Source organism: Buceros rhinoceros, unplaced genomic scaffold (genome assembly GCF_000710305.1).
Source record: "Buceros rhinoceros silvestris isolate BGI_N320 unplaced genomic scaffold, ASM71030v1 scaffold20138, whole genome shotgun sequence".
In the NCBI taxonomy this organism is placed as follows: Eukaryota; Metazoa; Chordata; class Aves; order Bucerotiformes; family Bucerotidae; genus Buceros; species Buceros rhinoceros.
Window position 1 is genome coordinate 9,772 of NW_010426575.1, and position 15,573 is coordinate 25,344.

At 44.8% G+C, this 15,573-nt stretch overlaps 1 protein-coding gene across 1 annotated transcript in view; it reads right to left on the minus strand.

The window, feature by feature from the left end:
• CRAMP1L (Crm, cramped-like (Drosophila)) overlaps window positions 1-15,573 on the minus strand; it is a 41,187-nt gene that overhangs the window by 4,101 nt on the left and 21,513 nt on the right. Inside the window, exons 9-18 of the mRNA XM_010141573.1 lie at window positions 14,746-14,827; window positions 12,633-13,898; window positions 10,123-10,300; window positions 6,294-6,475; window positions 5,575-5,649; window positions 4,309-4,390; window positions 3,544-3,648; window positions 2,289-2,467; window positions 1,650-1,730; window positions 70-304 (exon numbers count right to left, since the gene is read on the minus strand). Of these exons, the coding sequence (XP_010139875.1) occupies window positions 70-304; window positions 1,650-1,730; window positions 2,289-2,467; window positions 3,544-3,648; window positions 4,309-4,390; window positions 5,575-5,649; window positions 6,294-6,475; window positions 10,123-10,300; window positions 12,633-13,898; window positions 14,746-14,827 (2,465 nt within the window). The remainder of the gene's footprint in view (window positions 1-69; window positions 305-1,649; window positions 1,731-2,288; window positions 2,468-3,543; window positions 3,649-4,308; window positions 4,391-5,574; window positions 5,650-6,293; window positions 6,476-10,122; window positions 10,301-12,632; window positions 13,899-14,745; window positions 14,828-15,573) is intronic.

The window sequence follows — 15,573 nt, forward strand, 5'->3', positions numbered from 1 at the left end:
TGACACAGAAGATGACAGGGACTTTTTTTTTTAAGCTAATAGGAAGCCGTTAGCTAAGCTCAGACTTACCGTATTGCCCAGAGCTGATAGCTATTTCAATGATAGAATCACTGATCTGAGTGGCAGGTTCTCCTTGAGAAAGCACATCTTCCGGTGGTCCAGGCAGGGAAATGTCCAAGAGAGCAGAAACATTGGGAGGAGAGAGCCGGGTGCTGGAAGCCTCTGCTGAGGGAAGTGGAGGAGTCGAAAGACCATTCTGGAGGGGAGTCTTGGACAGTTCTGACAGAGAAAGGACCGATGTGCCCTGTTACAAGAAATTAACATGAGTTAATTGTTGATAAATTGATGAAGGACTTGGAAACCTGTCTGAAAAGCAACAGCTTAGTTCCTAAGAGTTAATTTAAAATCAGACTTCAAGTGGGAGGGGAGGGGAGGGTGGCTATCCAGCAGATAATATTCCTAAAATTTTAGGAACTTCTTTTAAGATAAATTGGTATTACTTTCATGAAAAATATCTGTACGCATAAATGAATATGCTTCAGCCCATATGCTGCCAAATCATCTGAAAAAATACAGGTCTCTACCATTCCAAACAATACTTACTAGAGCCAACATAACCCAAACAAGCATAATAATAAAATTAATACGACTCTGGCAAACCTACAAGATAGTCCTGGAGAATAAAGTATGAATTTGCCTTCATATAGGCAAAACCCTTGTAACTGCTTGAAGAGTAGATTACAATCCTAAACTGCTAACCCACTCTGCTCTGCAGCCAGACTTCCCAAAACCCAACTGATCTTTTTAAGGTTCCTCATTGTCAGCACCTCATTACAGGGTTGTTCGCAATTTTTTCTGATGTAGTATATACAAATTCGTCCCAAGAGCAAGAACCAGAACTTGAGGGCCCATTAAATATCCACAAATAAATCCCTAGTAGGTTCATGTCCTAACAACTGTGCTATTAAAAAAGAAATCTTCCTCTCCTTTATGGTCTCCAGTCAAATTAATTTGACCTCTCTCTGAATGTAGCTGTCACAGGAAGGGTGGGAAGTTCTTCTACAGGAAAAAGCCTGTATTCTGAGGGGTAAGTATCTAACACAAGATCCTGGGTCCCACTGAAGAGGGAGTTGGGGACAAGATGACACCACTCTTAAGTGCTGTTGTAGTTACTTTTTAGGCATCTGTGTCTTACTGGATCCAGCATAAAGAAAAGTGATTCTCTGAAGAGGATGCTGGCATTACAGCGAGTCTTACTGTTCCCCCTTCAGCAACACAGGAGCAGCAGGACTGCCAACTGCTGAAAAGTTTCGTTAGACATTCTTTGTGATGTCTAAAACGCACATGCACGATGTAACAGAGCAGTTAGAAACTCCTCCACCATATCAAGAAATATGTAACACTGGTTTGTCCTTCAGAGGTCGGAGACTGCAACTATGTTTTTCCTTTTTCGAGAATAGCACCCACATAAATTTAAACAACATTCCTAAATTTATTTCTTTACATTTCTTCAGGTGCTGGAGATTTCCCCCAAACAGTACTGATGGTGTACAATGCCCTGGGAACAAGGAGGTTTTAACTAGTAACCCCAGTGGTGTTTTCCGGACATCACCCACTTCGTCCCACTGCTCTTTCAATGGATACTCTACCTGGAAGCCATCGGTCACTGCCTCCTGCTCAGGCCGCGTTGGCAGGCTGATGAACGGAACCCGACAGCCAGGGCCCGAGCCCTAAAGCACAACAGAAATCATGTGAGCAAACAGTTACATGAGAGGCTGCGAATGCAGCTGGGGAGGGAAGAGGCAAGCGCCTGTGGCCATCCGCACCCACCCGTTTTACATATCACACCTTTCAAAAATCACCCACCAACTCCCGGAGAGAACGACATGCACCAACGTGTATCTGAGTCTCAATGGAAGAAGCGGCCCGGAGAAATCACAGTTTCAATTCCAAATACAGCCCTGAAAGTCCGTGTTTTGACCAAAATTTCCTCCTGAATTACTCTACTGAAATGCTGCTGTTTCTTTTCAAGCCCAGGTTTCTGGGTGGCCAGCCTCCACAGCTGGAAGCTATGCTCTAGGATGGAAATCTGTTCAGCGTGATGATAGTTTGATCCCTCAACCCCGAAACACATGCTGTACAACACGGATTTGGTTTGCCACGCTAGAATTGTCTAACAGCAGGCTCCAGGAGAAAGCTCGTTGAAGACTCATCAGTAATACAGCTTTTGTACACAATGGAAGAGCACAACACAGAACTACTTGAAAGAATTCCCAAAAGACTCTGACCTCTACAGTGGTGATGGAGCCTCCGTTCTGACGTGCCCCTGTTGACTCCTGCCCTGTTACCACTGTGGTCACTCCGTCTGGGGACAATGGAGACACACCTGACAAACCATCTGCATCCAGGACAGGCATAGGGCTACCAGGGATAATACCAGCACTTTTAGCTGCCAAGTCGATAGCACCTTTTGTGAAACAAAAAAAAAAAAAAAAAAAAAAAAAAAAAAAAAAAAAAAAAAAAAAAAAAAAAAAAAAAAAAAAAAAAAAAACAAAACACATATTACAAGCCTTTTCTTCAGGCAATTACTTTGTCATGATGCTCAGATCTAAGAGACGATCTTCTAAAAATTGCCCAGAGTCAAACTTAACGCATGCGAAAGTGGCAATTGTCTGATCAGTTCTATCGGTTGTTTCTCTTCAAAGTAAAACATTTCTTTCAGCTAAAATGTTTAATTCTTCTGCCCTGTTCCAACATGTTATCAGGTATATCAAAACAGTTTAGAGGAACACCCCAGTTCTGCCCCTCTGCCCTTTCCCTCTATTTTTTTGTTTGTTGTTGTCCTGCAAATTGTTCAGTATTTGGTTACGGCATGTCTAGAAATTTCCCATGGTTTACTAGAAGAGCTCTAAACCAGCTCAGCCTCGTGTTGTCATCCTGCCTCTAGCAGCCATTGTAAGGTAGACTCAATATAAAAAAAACCCTTATCTTGTTGCAGGATAAACCTCATCCAGGTCTTTTAAAATCCACTAAAGCACCTGAAATTCTTCCCATCACAGATGGGAATATTAAGTAAAACACTGAGGCCGTCATTGTTTTCACCTTACTCATCACCTTCATCATGGGACGCTTTCTTTTGGTGCAAGACAATATTTGCTTAGGGTACATGGGCATACTTTTTTCTTGTAGAATTCATAATCCCACGTTAGTAGACAAACTGTTTATAAGTTTCTTTCAGATATGCCACAACCCCTTTTCAAAGTGCTCTTACAACAGAACATCACAAGAGTGCTCAACTCTGGTTACAAATTCTAACCCCTTGCTTTGTCCGCAGGTCAGACTCAGCAGAGGAACCCAGTTCAGACTGTCCCACCACGGACTGCTCCCAGCCTGCAGCCACCCAAGGCCACAGAAAGTAAGAGAGCATTAACAACTGTTCAACTTCCAGCACTAATGGCTTTACCTAGGAAACAGAAACCACCAACGTACCGTCACACAGATCACAACAGACCGTTGCTCTCGTTCTGTTTAAGAGTGACTTACTGGACAGATGGTTGGTAGCCTGCGTTGGAAGAACTTTGGGCACAATTGGACGAGAAACAGCAGCTTTAGTCAGTGAGGACTGGATTGGCCGAAACGAACCTCTCCCTAGGGTGAAGGGTTAAACACCGCTCAAGCAAATTAAATCTCACATCTTTACAGCAGAGCTCAACACAGTTCAATGAAAGGAAACAAATCCCAAGCAGCAGCAAGCTCTGGGGATGCGAGCAGTGGAGATCTGAGATAGCAACGCAAGGGAACCAGCACCTTATCACCAAACTGCAAGTGCTGCCGTGTTACTGCCGCCGCTTTCACTGTTTTCAGTGAAGAAAACCTTTAAAGCCTCATGTCCATTTTGAGAGTTAAGCCAAGAAGGGGGATCACCTGTACTACCACTGTACTCAAGAGTGTATCAGCAGCAAAAGATAAGTGTGCAGCATATGGATTATACAGTACGAAACTTAAACAGCATCCTGGCCACTAGGAAAAGCCCGTTATAAAATCTAGACAAATTATTACACCCTATAGAAAAAAGAATTCTTACAGAAGTAATTTCTTCCAAAGTTTTGTCTCCTTGTAGAACTCCTTACCTTACTCCTACCTGCTTCCAATACAGAGAAAAGGAAGTGACTGAGGCAACTGGTAAATGACTCTGTGATCTTGAAAGGATATTTTCCTCTTTTTAGAAATTATCCCTTTAAGCAGTTTAAAGGGACTTTCAAGTCCACCTCTTGGCAGCACAAAGTGATAGAAGCTGCACAAACTCACCTGTAATGGATGAGTTGGATAAGATAGAAAAGGAACAGACATGCTGGGACGGATTTCCAGATGGCCTGGGGAGCAGCGTTCTCTGTGAGAGAAACAACAGTAAACCAAAACATATTCAAACACAAATCAGAGGGGAAAGGTCCCCTTCCCAGACTCAGAAGTTCATGAGACTTTCCAGAACAAGCAGCATATTTATATGGCATGACTGTCATGCAACAGACCAAACAATAAGGTCTGTGTCTCCTTGAGAAAGGAGCTACCCATAGGAAGCACGTGTTGCGTCTGAAAATCTCCACATGCACGATTGTCAGAGAAATGCTAGTTAGAACAAAATTCCTTTCAGATTATACCTGCAGTAATTTTCAAATCTCCCACAGAACTACAGAAGTGATCTTAAAGATGGGAGCTCGTCTGCGTGCACACTGATCTTCCACCACAGTTAAACATGTGTGAGTTAACGAGGCAGCTCTGGGTACCTGGGAACTCTTCAAACAAATGGGATAGCACAGACCAGTATATCCCAGTACCAAACCAGAATACGTACATAACTTCTAGCTCTCCTGCTCCTTGGTATAGTGACACTTGGTAATTTTGTTTTCCCCAAACACATTTCCATTATTTTGGTTTTAGATTTCCTGTATTCTCATTCTCCACCTGCCTGTGGTTTACCAGCAGCGTGTGCCTTTTTGCTGGGTTTTCAGAGCAGTCTCAAGGAGGTTAATGCTTGCCTGCCACTAAAGGTCCATGACAACAGGCTACTGCTTCCACGTCTCTCTTTGCAAGTCCCATTTCTTTCCAGAAATTATTGTTCTTTCAAATAGCGTTATGTTTTATTGCACTACAGAGGTTTATACCCACTCCAGTTTAACAGCCATGAGAGAGCAGGAAGCAGGAAAAAGTACCGTAACGGAGATCTTGTGCAACAGCACTGCCAGCTCCAACAGCGCCAGCTCAGGCTCCTGCAGGAACACGCTGCCAGCACACCAATGCCAGCAGAACCTGCTGCCAGAGGAGGGGCCTTTTCAGTGTTTCCAAACTATCTCATGCTCTGCACTACTACTATCACTGACACTCCTCATACAGGGAATACAACCTGCCTGGTTACTACATAGGCTAAAATGCTTGTTTCTTCATACGCTCAGCTTCATTTTTCAGCAGACTTATGAGGGTGCTAATTGAAGTATGTTAGGTGCTAATTATTACAGCCTTACCAATACCTATTCTGGAACCAAGCTAGGCATTTTTCACTTTGCAAATCATTCTGACCTGTACTACTAACGGCTTCCGCAAGTGCCTGTTCCGTAACTTCCTTGGCTTCGGCAAGAAGAAATCTGACTGCATCTGGACAAGAACAGGAAACGCATTAGAAATTATTTTAAGCATGTAGACACAGAATAAATGATACCCCCAAACTCCGTTTTTTATTGAAGCTGTAACTATTTATTAATAGTTACAGACAGTGGAATATACCTTCTATTAGAGTATGAGAATTTTCCACCAGGAATGTATTGTATTTTGTTCTTGTTTTATGGCGATAAAGCTTTCTCCCAAAAAAGTTATTTCACTACTTAACTACTGCAGCTTGCTATGAAGTTGTTACTGAGATTGTGCATATAAAAATAAAATGAGTGTTTGAATTAAATACAGCAACGAGGCTGCACTGAAGTCAGCTCTAAGAGAAGAGGGATATCAGTTTTTCTAATCCTGGCAAATATATTTGCTAGAGCAACTTAAGAGAGTGAATCACTTTCCTCAGGCTGTGTGACAGCGTTTGGATTCAGGTCTGAAGAGGTGATGTCACTTCAAAGCACAGTTACAGAATCAAAACCTGACTAATTTCAGCTGATATAATGTTAATGCTTGAGCATGACTAGAAGCACTGCTTCACAGAGCAGCCCACACTTTGAGGTGAAACCCCTGTAACACCTCCTGGAAGCTGGCTCAGGCACAAGACACTACTTCCTTCAGTTACCCCTCTCACTTACACTGATGGTGTCCAAGTGCTGCCGGAAGGTCAGCTCCGCTTCTTTGCTAGGCAGGAACAGCTTCCCGTGGCGGCTGTTGGGTGGCAGCGTTGTAGGAACCGCAAAGAGCCCACCATCTGCATCTGTGCTTCCAGAACTTGAAGGACCAGCCACCAAGAGAGGTCTAGGGAGGTTTCTCAGACCTAGAAGATTAACAGCAATTTAAATGCAGTGCAAACAAAGAGTAAGCAGCTATTTAGTAACTGATGGATCATACAGAGTGCTGGGACTTGGGGATTCTGGCTCTCCCATCACCTGTGATCTCAAATCATGAAACTATTGGTACTTCAGTTTTCCCACCTGCAAATTGTCAGCATTTATCTGCCTCACAAGGACACTCCAAACCTCCCCTTGCTTTGAAATCCTTGGAAGAAGGGGCTTAAATGCAGTTTTACACTACTGAAGAATCTGGAAGTTAAGCACAGGGTTTTAAGCCCCACACAGGGTGCATTACCCAGTTTATCAATTTGGTTTGTAGAAATACTTGAGGGCCCTTCCCGCTAAGCAAACTATACATCCACCATTCCTCTTGCAGGGGAAGATAATACAAACACAGACTCATTCTGCAGTGTTCATGTTTTATTTACACCACCCACCCCTTCCCCACAGTAATACAAACTGCAATCCCAATAAAATGATTCTGGTGACAGAGAAATCAAAGAGCAGGGATCAGTTTACCAAAATACTTTCCAGAAGATGCACTGTCTAAAAAGTAGGTTTGGCACATTGAAGTAATGGCATCTGGTCCGAGTAAAACCTTTCCTTTTACATTTGACTTCAAAAATACTGTAGGACTCCACAGCGCTGTGCCCACTCTGCAGGCAGCCAGCCAGGAAGACAGCCACTGTCAGTCTGTCCTTCTGAGACAACCAAGCCGCGCACCTGCCTCTGCCCCAGAGCTGCTCTCTGTGCATCCAGCGCTGGCCTTTGTCACCACAGACAGTAACCGCTATTCTCACACTCATACTGTGCCCACCCTTGCCAGGGTGCCCCAGCCTCCTCTGCTGGGCCACAGACCTCAGCTGGGGCTGGGCTGACTCACCCATGGGGCAAGAAGCAAAGCGGGCAACAATTCCTAGTCGTGGCTGTTGCCTCCCTGGGCAGGAGGACAAGATGGCACCAGCTCAGGCTACACTGATGCAGAGATGAGTGTATGTAACAGAATCTGAAAAGCGTTCTGAAGAACAGACTTTATTTATCTAACAGATAAACCTGCAGGTTTTATTATTCTCCTACAAAAAAGACAAAACTGCCACCTCCACCCCGCTGTTTTTCCAAAGATTAGTGAAAATTCATCATGGCTTGGCTTCGTGAACGAAGATTCGGGCAAGCCTGCGTGGTGGATTTTTTAGGTGAGGCGCAGTGTGCGTGAGACTGATCCCACTCTTTACACCTGAGGTTCATCTGCCAGGGCCTAGCGAGCTTGGACGGTGACAGTGAAGTCCTCGGGTCGTAGGTTTGGTCAGAGTGTCCTTCTCTGAGATGGAGCCTTACAAGGCTAAACGAGCTCCATCTGCCCGGGTCTGGAGTCAGAGCTGTCCTTCTCCTAGGATGGTGCCCGAAGGCTAGTGAGCCCATCCTGCCCGTGGACACACTGTGTCTGACCCTTCAGCTGAGACCTGTCTGGCCTGGGAGACCCCACCGGAGGCACATGCCACCACCAGCACAGCTCTCAACCTCACAAGGGCACGCAAGCTCCTTCCCCACGACAAGGGCGTGCCCGTGAAAGAGAGTGAAAGTTACTGTGTGCCAGTTTATCCAAAACTCAGTTAAATGCAGAACAACATATGACCTGACCAGGAGCTAGAGAGAGTTGTTAAAGATAACACACACGGTATTATCTTTTGAAAAAGCAGTAAAGGGATGCACCTGTAATTACATAACCATATTTTAAGCACTGTAGGTGACATTGCATCACAGCTGTTGCATCACTTCTAAATCTCTTTTCATGATTCTTTTCATCTTCCTTTTTGTCTCTCCAGCTAGCTCTGCAGCTTTGTGGCTATAGCTAACCTCTCTTTTCTCCTGAGGAGGCCAAACCAGTTTAGTTTAAAGAAACCCAAAAGACAAAAACTAAAAAGCAGCTAGTGCCTGGATGAACTGAGGACCAAAATTTACAAGGTAACACAGTGAAGAGGCTCATCACCAGCAGCAGCCCAGCGGTTTGCTTTCTGACAGCCAAGTTACTGCAGGCATTGAAAAGCACCGTCCACCAGGACACAAAGCAGCCTGGGAATTCCTGTACACTAAAGGTTGCAATCCAGAGCACAGTCAGTCCTACTTGAGATCCAGAACACTCATCGAGGCTGATAAAAGGGATTCGGTTTGTCAACCACAGCACCACAACTCTGGCTGAAGATCTCAGACTCGCCTGGGTATGCCTCTGCCTCACTGCAATGCCCCTGAGGCCTGCGCTGAGTGCGTTACCCTGCGCAGAACTGCTGAGAAGCCGAACAAATGTTCTAGGTAAAACATTGTACTGGACACACTTTTACTGCTCCTCTATTCACGCCAAACAGCTCAGCAGAAGCCACCTTCCCTGCCTTTGGTGTGGTACACAGCAGGAACACACAGTCGAAACCTTTCTCTTCCTGACTCTGCACTGAAGCACTCTGTGCTTCCCAACAACTGGTTAAACCCTAGTACCGCACAACCTACTGGGAGCTCAGTGACAGGAGCTGAGGACTAACATGGACTACTGGATTTGTTTCTCAGAGAAGCTCTATGTAACAGAAGAGGTGTCCGTTTCTAGGGGACCACGCCAAGGATTGCCATCTTCTTGTGTTTCTGCCTGGTCCTCGGTCGATGACTCTCACCTGCCCTTAAAGGCTTCAGAAAGGGTTTTCAAGGCATTAGGGAAGCATAAGCTACATTCTCATAATAAACAAACATGGTGAACTAAGGAGGTCTGATTCTATTTGCAAGTCTGATTTAAAAAGGAATGTCCTTCAGGCCTGTGTATCTCACTGAACACAACAATTTATCTGTTTGAGCTATTAAATTTGTGGCTTTTTACTAGATATTTAAGAAAGTATGTCCTTGTCTGCAGGTAAGTGCAATGACGCTTTACACAAAGATGCAATTGCTATAATACCATTTTATATTACAATTATATATAATTTATAATACCATTTTAAATGGTATTATAATTGTAATTATAAACCAAACGCATTTTACACCATCAGTTAAATTGCTCGTGGACTGCTGCTTGTTAGAGCACAGGAGTGAAAAGGACATCGTAGGAATCGCAGTTGTTCCAGTTACCCTGATGCCTTCACAGACTTTTCTAAAAAGTCATAAAAGACTGAAGAACGGAACTGAAATTCTCAGTCTACACAGCTGGGGCTGCCATGTTACAGCAGCTGTAGAAGTGAGAACAGCTGTAAAAGAAAAGGTAATTCATAATCATTCTGTATTTTGTAATGGCAGAACAGCACAGAAAATTTTCAGTAAATATTTTATCAACAAACTTTACAGCACTTTGTTCTCTGGAGACTCCACACCCTGCATCAGTCAGCTCCTAACGAATGGCAGCACCGTCTGCCAGAGTGACTCAGGAGAGCTCTTCTGGGCTGGGCACTGGAGCACTGACAGGCTGTTCTGAGATTCAGACAAGTACTGAGTTGAGGACAACTCTACAGCAAATTAATACACAAGAATGTTCTTAAACAGTTAAATTCGCAAGAGTAGGAATCCTCGTTCTCCCAGTGTCGTGTTACTGGAGCGTCCTCAGCACGGTCTGAGGTACTCACGCTCTCATCTCTTGAAACTGGTTTTGATGAATACTCACCTGAGGAGCTGGAAGCAGTACCAGGAGAGAAAGTCTTGTTGTTGCGAAGGGCAGATTGATTCCGCGCACAGCCTGGACTCCTGGTGCTGAGGGCAATCACCTTTCCTGGAGAAGTCAGGGACTGCTCCTCCTGAGCAGGCTTTATAGGTGACGTGGCAACAGAGCTCATCTCAGGAGTCTGAAAACACAGGCACACTCGGTGAGTCTGTGCACTGCCACAACAAACACATCGTTAAACTTCTACTCGGGAAGCTTAAAAGCCCCCAAACGTCTGACACCTGACACACGACAGCATCTTTAAGTGCTGTGGCCACTAACTCGGTGTGTCCAGCAGGCAGCTGAAATCCCTTTCCTGCACATTTAACACTAGCAGTGTTCAATACCATCGCTCCTGTACTGTTAATTCATGTTACAATCGAGTTAACCCTCCACAAACTTCAGACTGTTCTGGAGCACTCCAGGCTAAAAAGAAAACAAAATGTAGAAAAAAAAAGATAAAGACATAGGTTTGTCACAGTAATGGCAAAGGTGGTGGTTTTAATTCAGTGTAACACTCATGTCTGTAAACTGAGACTGGCCAGAGGGCTCCTCTGGCTGCACAAATACCTGGACAAAAATATTTTGCTCTTAAGTCTAATCAAGTAGAGACCAACAGTCTGGATTTTTTCCCCCCATTCCTTCTGCTATTTCACACTGTAACAGAGCAGTAACACGAGGAACACAGCAAGGTGCTTTACTAATTTTTCAGGGCTATCCAGTTACTTCATTAAGTTATTTAAACGCTCTTCTAGAAAATGGTCCCTTTTAAAGGGATCTGTGTGCAATCAGAGGCATGAAGTTACCACCCACACTTCAGTGCAATGCAATTTGCTAGTTTGTTTTACGCCGAAATCTTCATTTCAAGGAACGAACCACAGCACAGCTGGCCAGTTTGGCTTTGTTACATACTACCTTGAGAAAACAGCAGCAATCGAGGCATCAGTTCCTCTGTTAAAGTACACTGTGGCAAAAATGCTACGGTTCCTGCTGTTATTTGATGAAATGCAGAGGATTTAAGAGACAAAGCTTTCAAAAAGTCTGAGTACTTTCGGTTAGGCAGTAAACACGACCCTCGCCTCTTGAACACCTAATCAGTCTCACAACATTCGACGCTGCAAGAGGATCTCTCTGGAGCACAGCAAGTAAAGTGGTATTTGACAAGTAAAAGGTTATATTACTTCTTTTTATTGGAATGTATGACACGGTACCTGTCTGAAAAGGCTCCTTTATTTTTTAGCAGCACCACACTACTTCCACTGAGACACTAAGAGTGCTGAAGGGCTGAAAACACTTGCTAATAGTAACTGCTGGGGGGGAGTCCCTTCTTCTATTCCTCTCTCCCCAGGTCTAAGGGGATGTCCTGCTTTCCAGGTTGGGATTGTTTCATCACGTCATCCCTGGCTGTGACATGTGGCACCAGAAGTAAAAGCAGATGTTAAAAGAGGAGACAGTGCCACAGATCTATGGAGATGTCAGACCGAGTCTTCACAGTTTAAACAAAGTCTGGAACTGGAGGTGAGCAAAGATGGTTTTAAGTGTACATTCCATTTCTATAAAATCAGGATCAAAAGGAGTTCTGAGATCAGTTAAGCCTGAAACAACAAAGAAAGATCAAAGAACTACATGTCTTCGGGAACAGTGACACATTTGCCTCCCATGCTAGAGTACGATGCAAAGGGAATCTTTAACTCGCTCTATCTCCATCACAGGCATTCAGTCAGATCTGTTCAACTCAGCGTCTTTTTGGTCTTTAAAAGGATGCTTTTCCACGTTTTGATCAGAAAGGGCTGCCCAGGCGTTGTAGGGGCAGATTGGTTACAATGCACAAGAAGGAAACCAAGCTCTTTCCCAAGAAGACAAAATTCCTGGGTCTCGTGAACAACTTTCCTGGAGTCCAGGAACCTGTACAAAAATCACTGTGGCAGGCGCAGCTATACGGGCTGTGCCTCCCCAAAGACAAACTCCTTTCACACTCACACTTAGTGTAACTTCAACTACATAAACATTGCAAATTAAAGGCTGCTGTTTTCACGTGGAGTATTAATCTCAGCTAGGCTCCATTTCCCACCAAAGGCTGGACAAGACAATATTTGAAGCTCTCTTCCAACCTGGGCTATTCTATGGTTCTACAAACCTGAGAGAGAACAGAAGGCACCTAACCTCACCTCATGACTGACCTTTTCAGCAGTGACATCAAATCTTCACTGCAATACCCTCGAGACTCAGAGCAAACCAGAAACTAAAAAGCTGTGTAAAAAGCAAATGCAGCATATTGAGGAGAAATCCACTCTGCAGCAAGCTGGTTGGTTTGGGGGTTTGGTTTTTTGGTTTGGTTTTTTTTTTTTTAAACACAGGAATCTCCAAGACCTTTGCAAGGCTGGTCATTGATTTACCATGGACACACAACTCGGCAATTACTCCTCAAATCAAGTAAGAATTTAGCATCTGGAGCATGAACAAGAGCTACTTACTGGTTTGGGATTGACTTCAGTCGAGATGAGTTTTAAGAGGCAGTTTAGGAGTCTCTGCTTGTGAAAGGTGGTACATGCAGGAACAGCACTCGATTCAGATGTTTGCTCCCTAGTGTCCTGGGTTTCTGGCTCCAGGACAGCCAACCAGTCATACTCTAGCTGCAACTTGTTCGGTTTGCCCATCATGAGGTAGACTTCAGCCAGCGTAAGGCTCTCAGAAGTTCGTAGACTCCATCCCTCTTCTCTAACCTGTTGAGAGAGCCGGCTTGGGTCATCCTTGAGAGACTTTGTACTAGATTGTCCCTGAGGTGGAGGTGGAAATGAGGAGCCCTGTTTCTCTTGAGAATCCTCCATTACTGCATCTGTTATATCCTTGGTACAAACATCAAGCTGCTGGCCCTGGCCGTGGCTACCCTGAGTTTCGTATCTGGATGGGCCACTGCCAGGTGAAGCCACACCACCTCTCAGTAGCTGTGAACAGGAGTCAGATGGCTCTGCACAACTCCCACCTGGAAAAGCCACAAGAGAAGCATCACCAGCTGCTGGAGCAGAGTCTTTCCCATGCAGTTTGTCTGTGCAAGAACATTTCTCCGGGACGATCAGGTCCTGACAGGACTTCATGTACCGTGGGAATGGATCGAGCAGAGAGAGTTCCTCCACATCAGGGATCCTACTGCACGCACAAGCTGTGCTGCATGATGGTAGCACAGCTGCTTGGTCACTGGCCAGGTCCTCCCTGCCCTCCATACAGAAGGCCACTGAGCTCAGCTTTTCGTGGTTCCCTCCTGGATCTTGAGGTCCAGAAGGTGGTTTCTGGAGAGAATTAGCGATGCCAAGATTTGAGGCTGTTCCTTCCACCAGGCCAGGCTCTGGCATGCCATCGTCAGTGCTCGCAGAAACTTCAGCTGTGGGCTGAGAGGTTCTGCTTGATTCTGTAGTGCTCTCTGCCCTTCCCACACCCTTACCTTCTGTTCCCCGTGTGTATTTTAGCTGTCCCCTAGTTGTGCCCTGACCACTCTGTATGCCTAGGATTTGTGCAGGGGGTAGTAAGTGAGAGTCTTTCGTGTTCTGTTTGCATTTGCCGGTTTCCTGCCAGTGCACTGTGCAGAAAGCCTTGGAGTGGACCACTCTGGCTACACCAGGCAGCGGAGTGAGCGTACAATTCTCTCCCGGAAAGAGGTGGAGCATCACTTTCTCCTCTGAGAAGCTGCCTTTTGTTTCCGAGTCTCTGGAGTCTTGAAGCTGCTGTTCTTCTAGTGTTTTACGCTAAAAAAAGTGTCAAAGAATACAACAATCGTCTGCCTCTTCCAAACAAACACCTGGTAGCTTATTTTGCAAGTTTAAAAAATACCTGATCAAGGACAAGTTCTCTGTTCAGCACAGAAATGAAGCCTCTGTGATCAGAAATTAAGTCCTTTTGTGGTGATAAGGACTACACTGAAGGCACAACCTAAATCCGTTCCAGGCGAAGTTATTTATCTCTGCATCACACCCCGGTGTACTTGTAAAAAAGCCCAACCAACCAACAAACCTCAACGAAACCAAGAAAAAAAACCCAGCATCACTGCGCAGCAAAACAGGCTCCCCCTTCTGCACAGCAACCTCCATCTTACACATTATGACATCCCTCTAAGTTTCAAGGGCAATTCTGTTACTTCTCCCAGGCTCACAGAGTAAAAAGAAAAGCCTGAATGAAGAGACTAGGAGGAGGGTAGAGCATACCAGACAACGGGAGACCAAAACGGCTGTGAACTCACAAATCCTTCACTCCCTGGATCAAAGTTCAGAGGCAGGGCTCAACGTACAGATGCGTAACAGGCAGCAGCTACCTAGAGACGAAGCTTAAGTTCTTCACTTGATAAAACTCCTTAAAGCAAGTGGAAAGATCTGTCCTTAATCTCTCTGTTGATATTTGAAACAAAATCATCATGTATTATCCAGGCTTCTAGGGAGGTCACCCACCCCTAATGGAACAGGCAATGTTCACTGTTTAAAGAAATTAAACAAAGGCAGGGAGCTCCCTTTATTATTAATTTCCTCTTCAGGGTATTGTAGTGGAGAAGAGTTGAGGTAAAAAAATGCGTTTGGAACAGACTAAGCAGAAAAAGGATACAATACGCACTTCATGGAGAGCCCACTTCTGCTTTAGGAACTCTATGAGGCTGGAGACCTTCCGATGCAACTCCACAATCATTCTGTATGCACAATAAACAAAGCAAGGAAACAGAGAAAACATGTCAAATCACAGCCTCGCTGCTAGGATGGCAACCACAGGAAGACACTGGCATCCTGTAATACAAGCTCAGAGAACACATGTACCAGTAAGGAAAAAAAAATACCACCACAAACCAAAAAGCACTATGTGATCCCACGACTTTAAAATCTAGATAGCTCACAGCTGAGAAAGATCTAAAAGCCTTTTAGACAAACCTGATTGCCATGACTCACATTAGGAGTTTCTCCAGCTGGAAGAAGGTAAGCAAAGACAGGAAGATGTAGTTGAACTGCAAACGGCAGTGTGAAAACTGTGCAGGCCTGGCACAAAGCTACCACGTCAAGCAGCAAAGCCAGTAAAGAGAAAAAGGGGCACAATAAAAATCCCCAAATATTTACTTTTTTCTCTCAAAACATTTTGCAAAACAAACCTAATGCTAAAAATCTTCACATCCTCCCCGCATGACTGTTGGTCACTATTGAAGTACTCTACTTGCAAGAACAATCTCCATCACAGAGGCTTGTGTGTGCTGCCCCGGGTTTTGGACTGGCTGTAAGCGCTAGGATGAAGAGCCACTGATGACGCTGAAGCAACACACCGACTACATTTTGTGGGAGGTGATTAAGCTACAAATACTTCCCTTTCTGCTGGCATCCCTGTGTTGCAGTTGACATGTTCAGAGTCTTGGTGAAGGCACCTCTGACCGCTGGTTGTTTTACTGCCCTC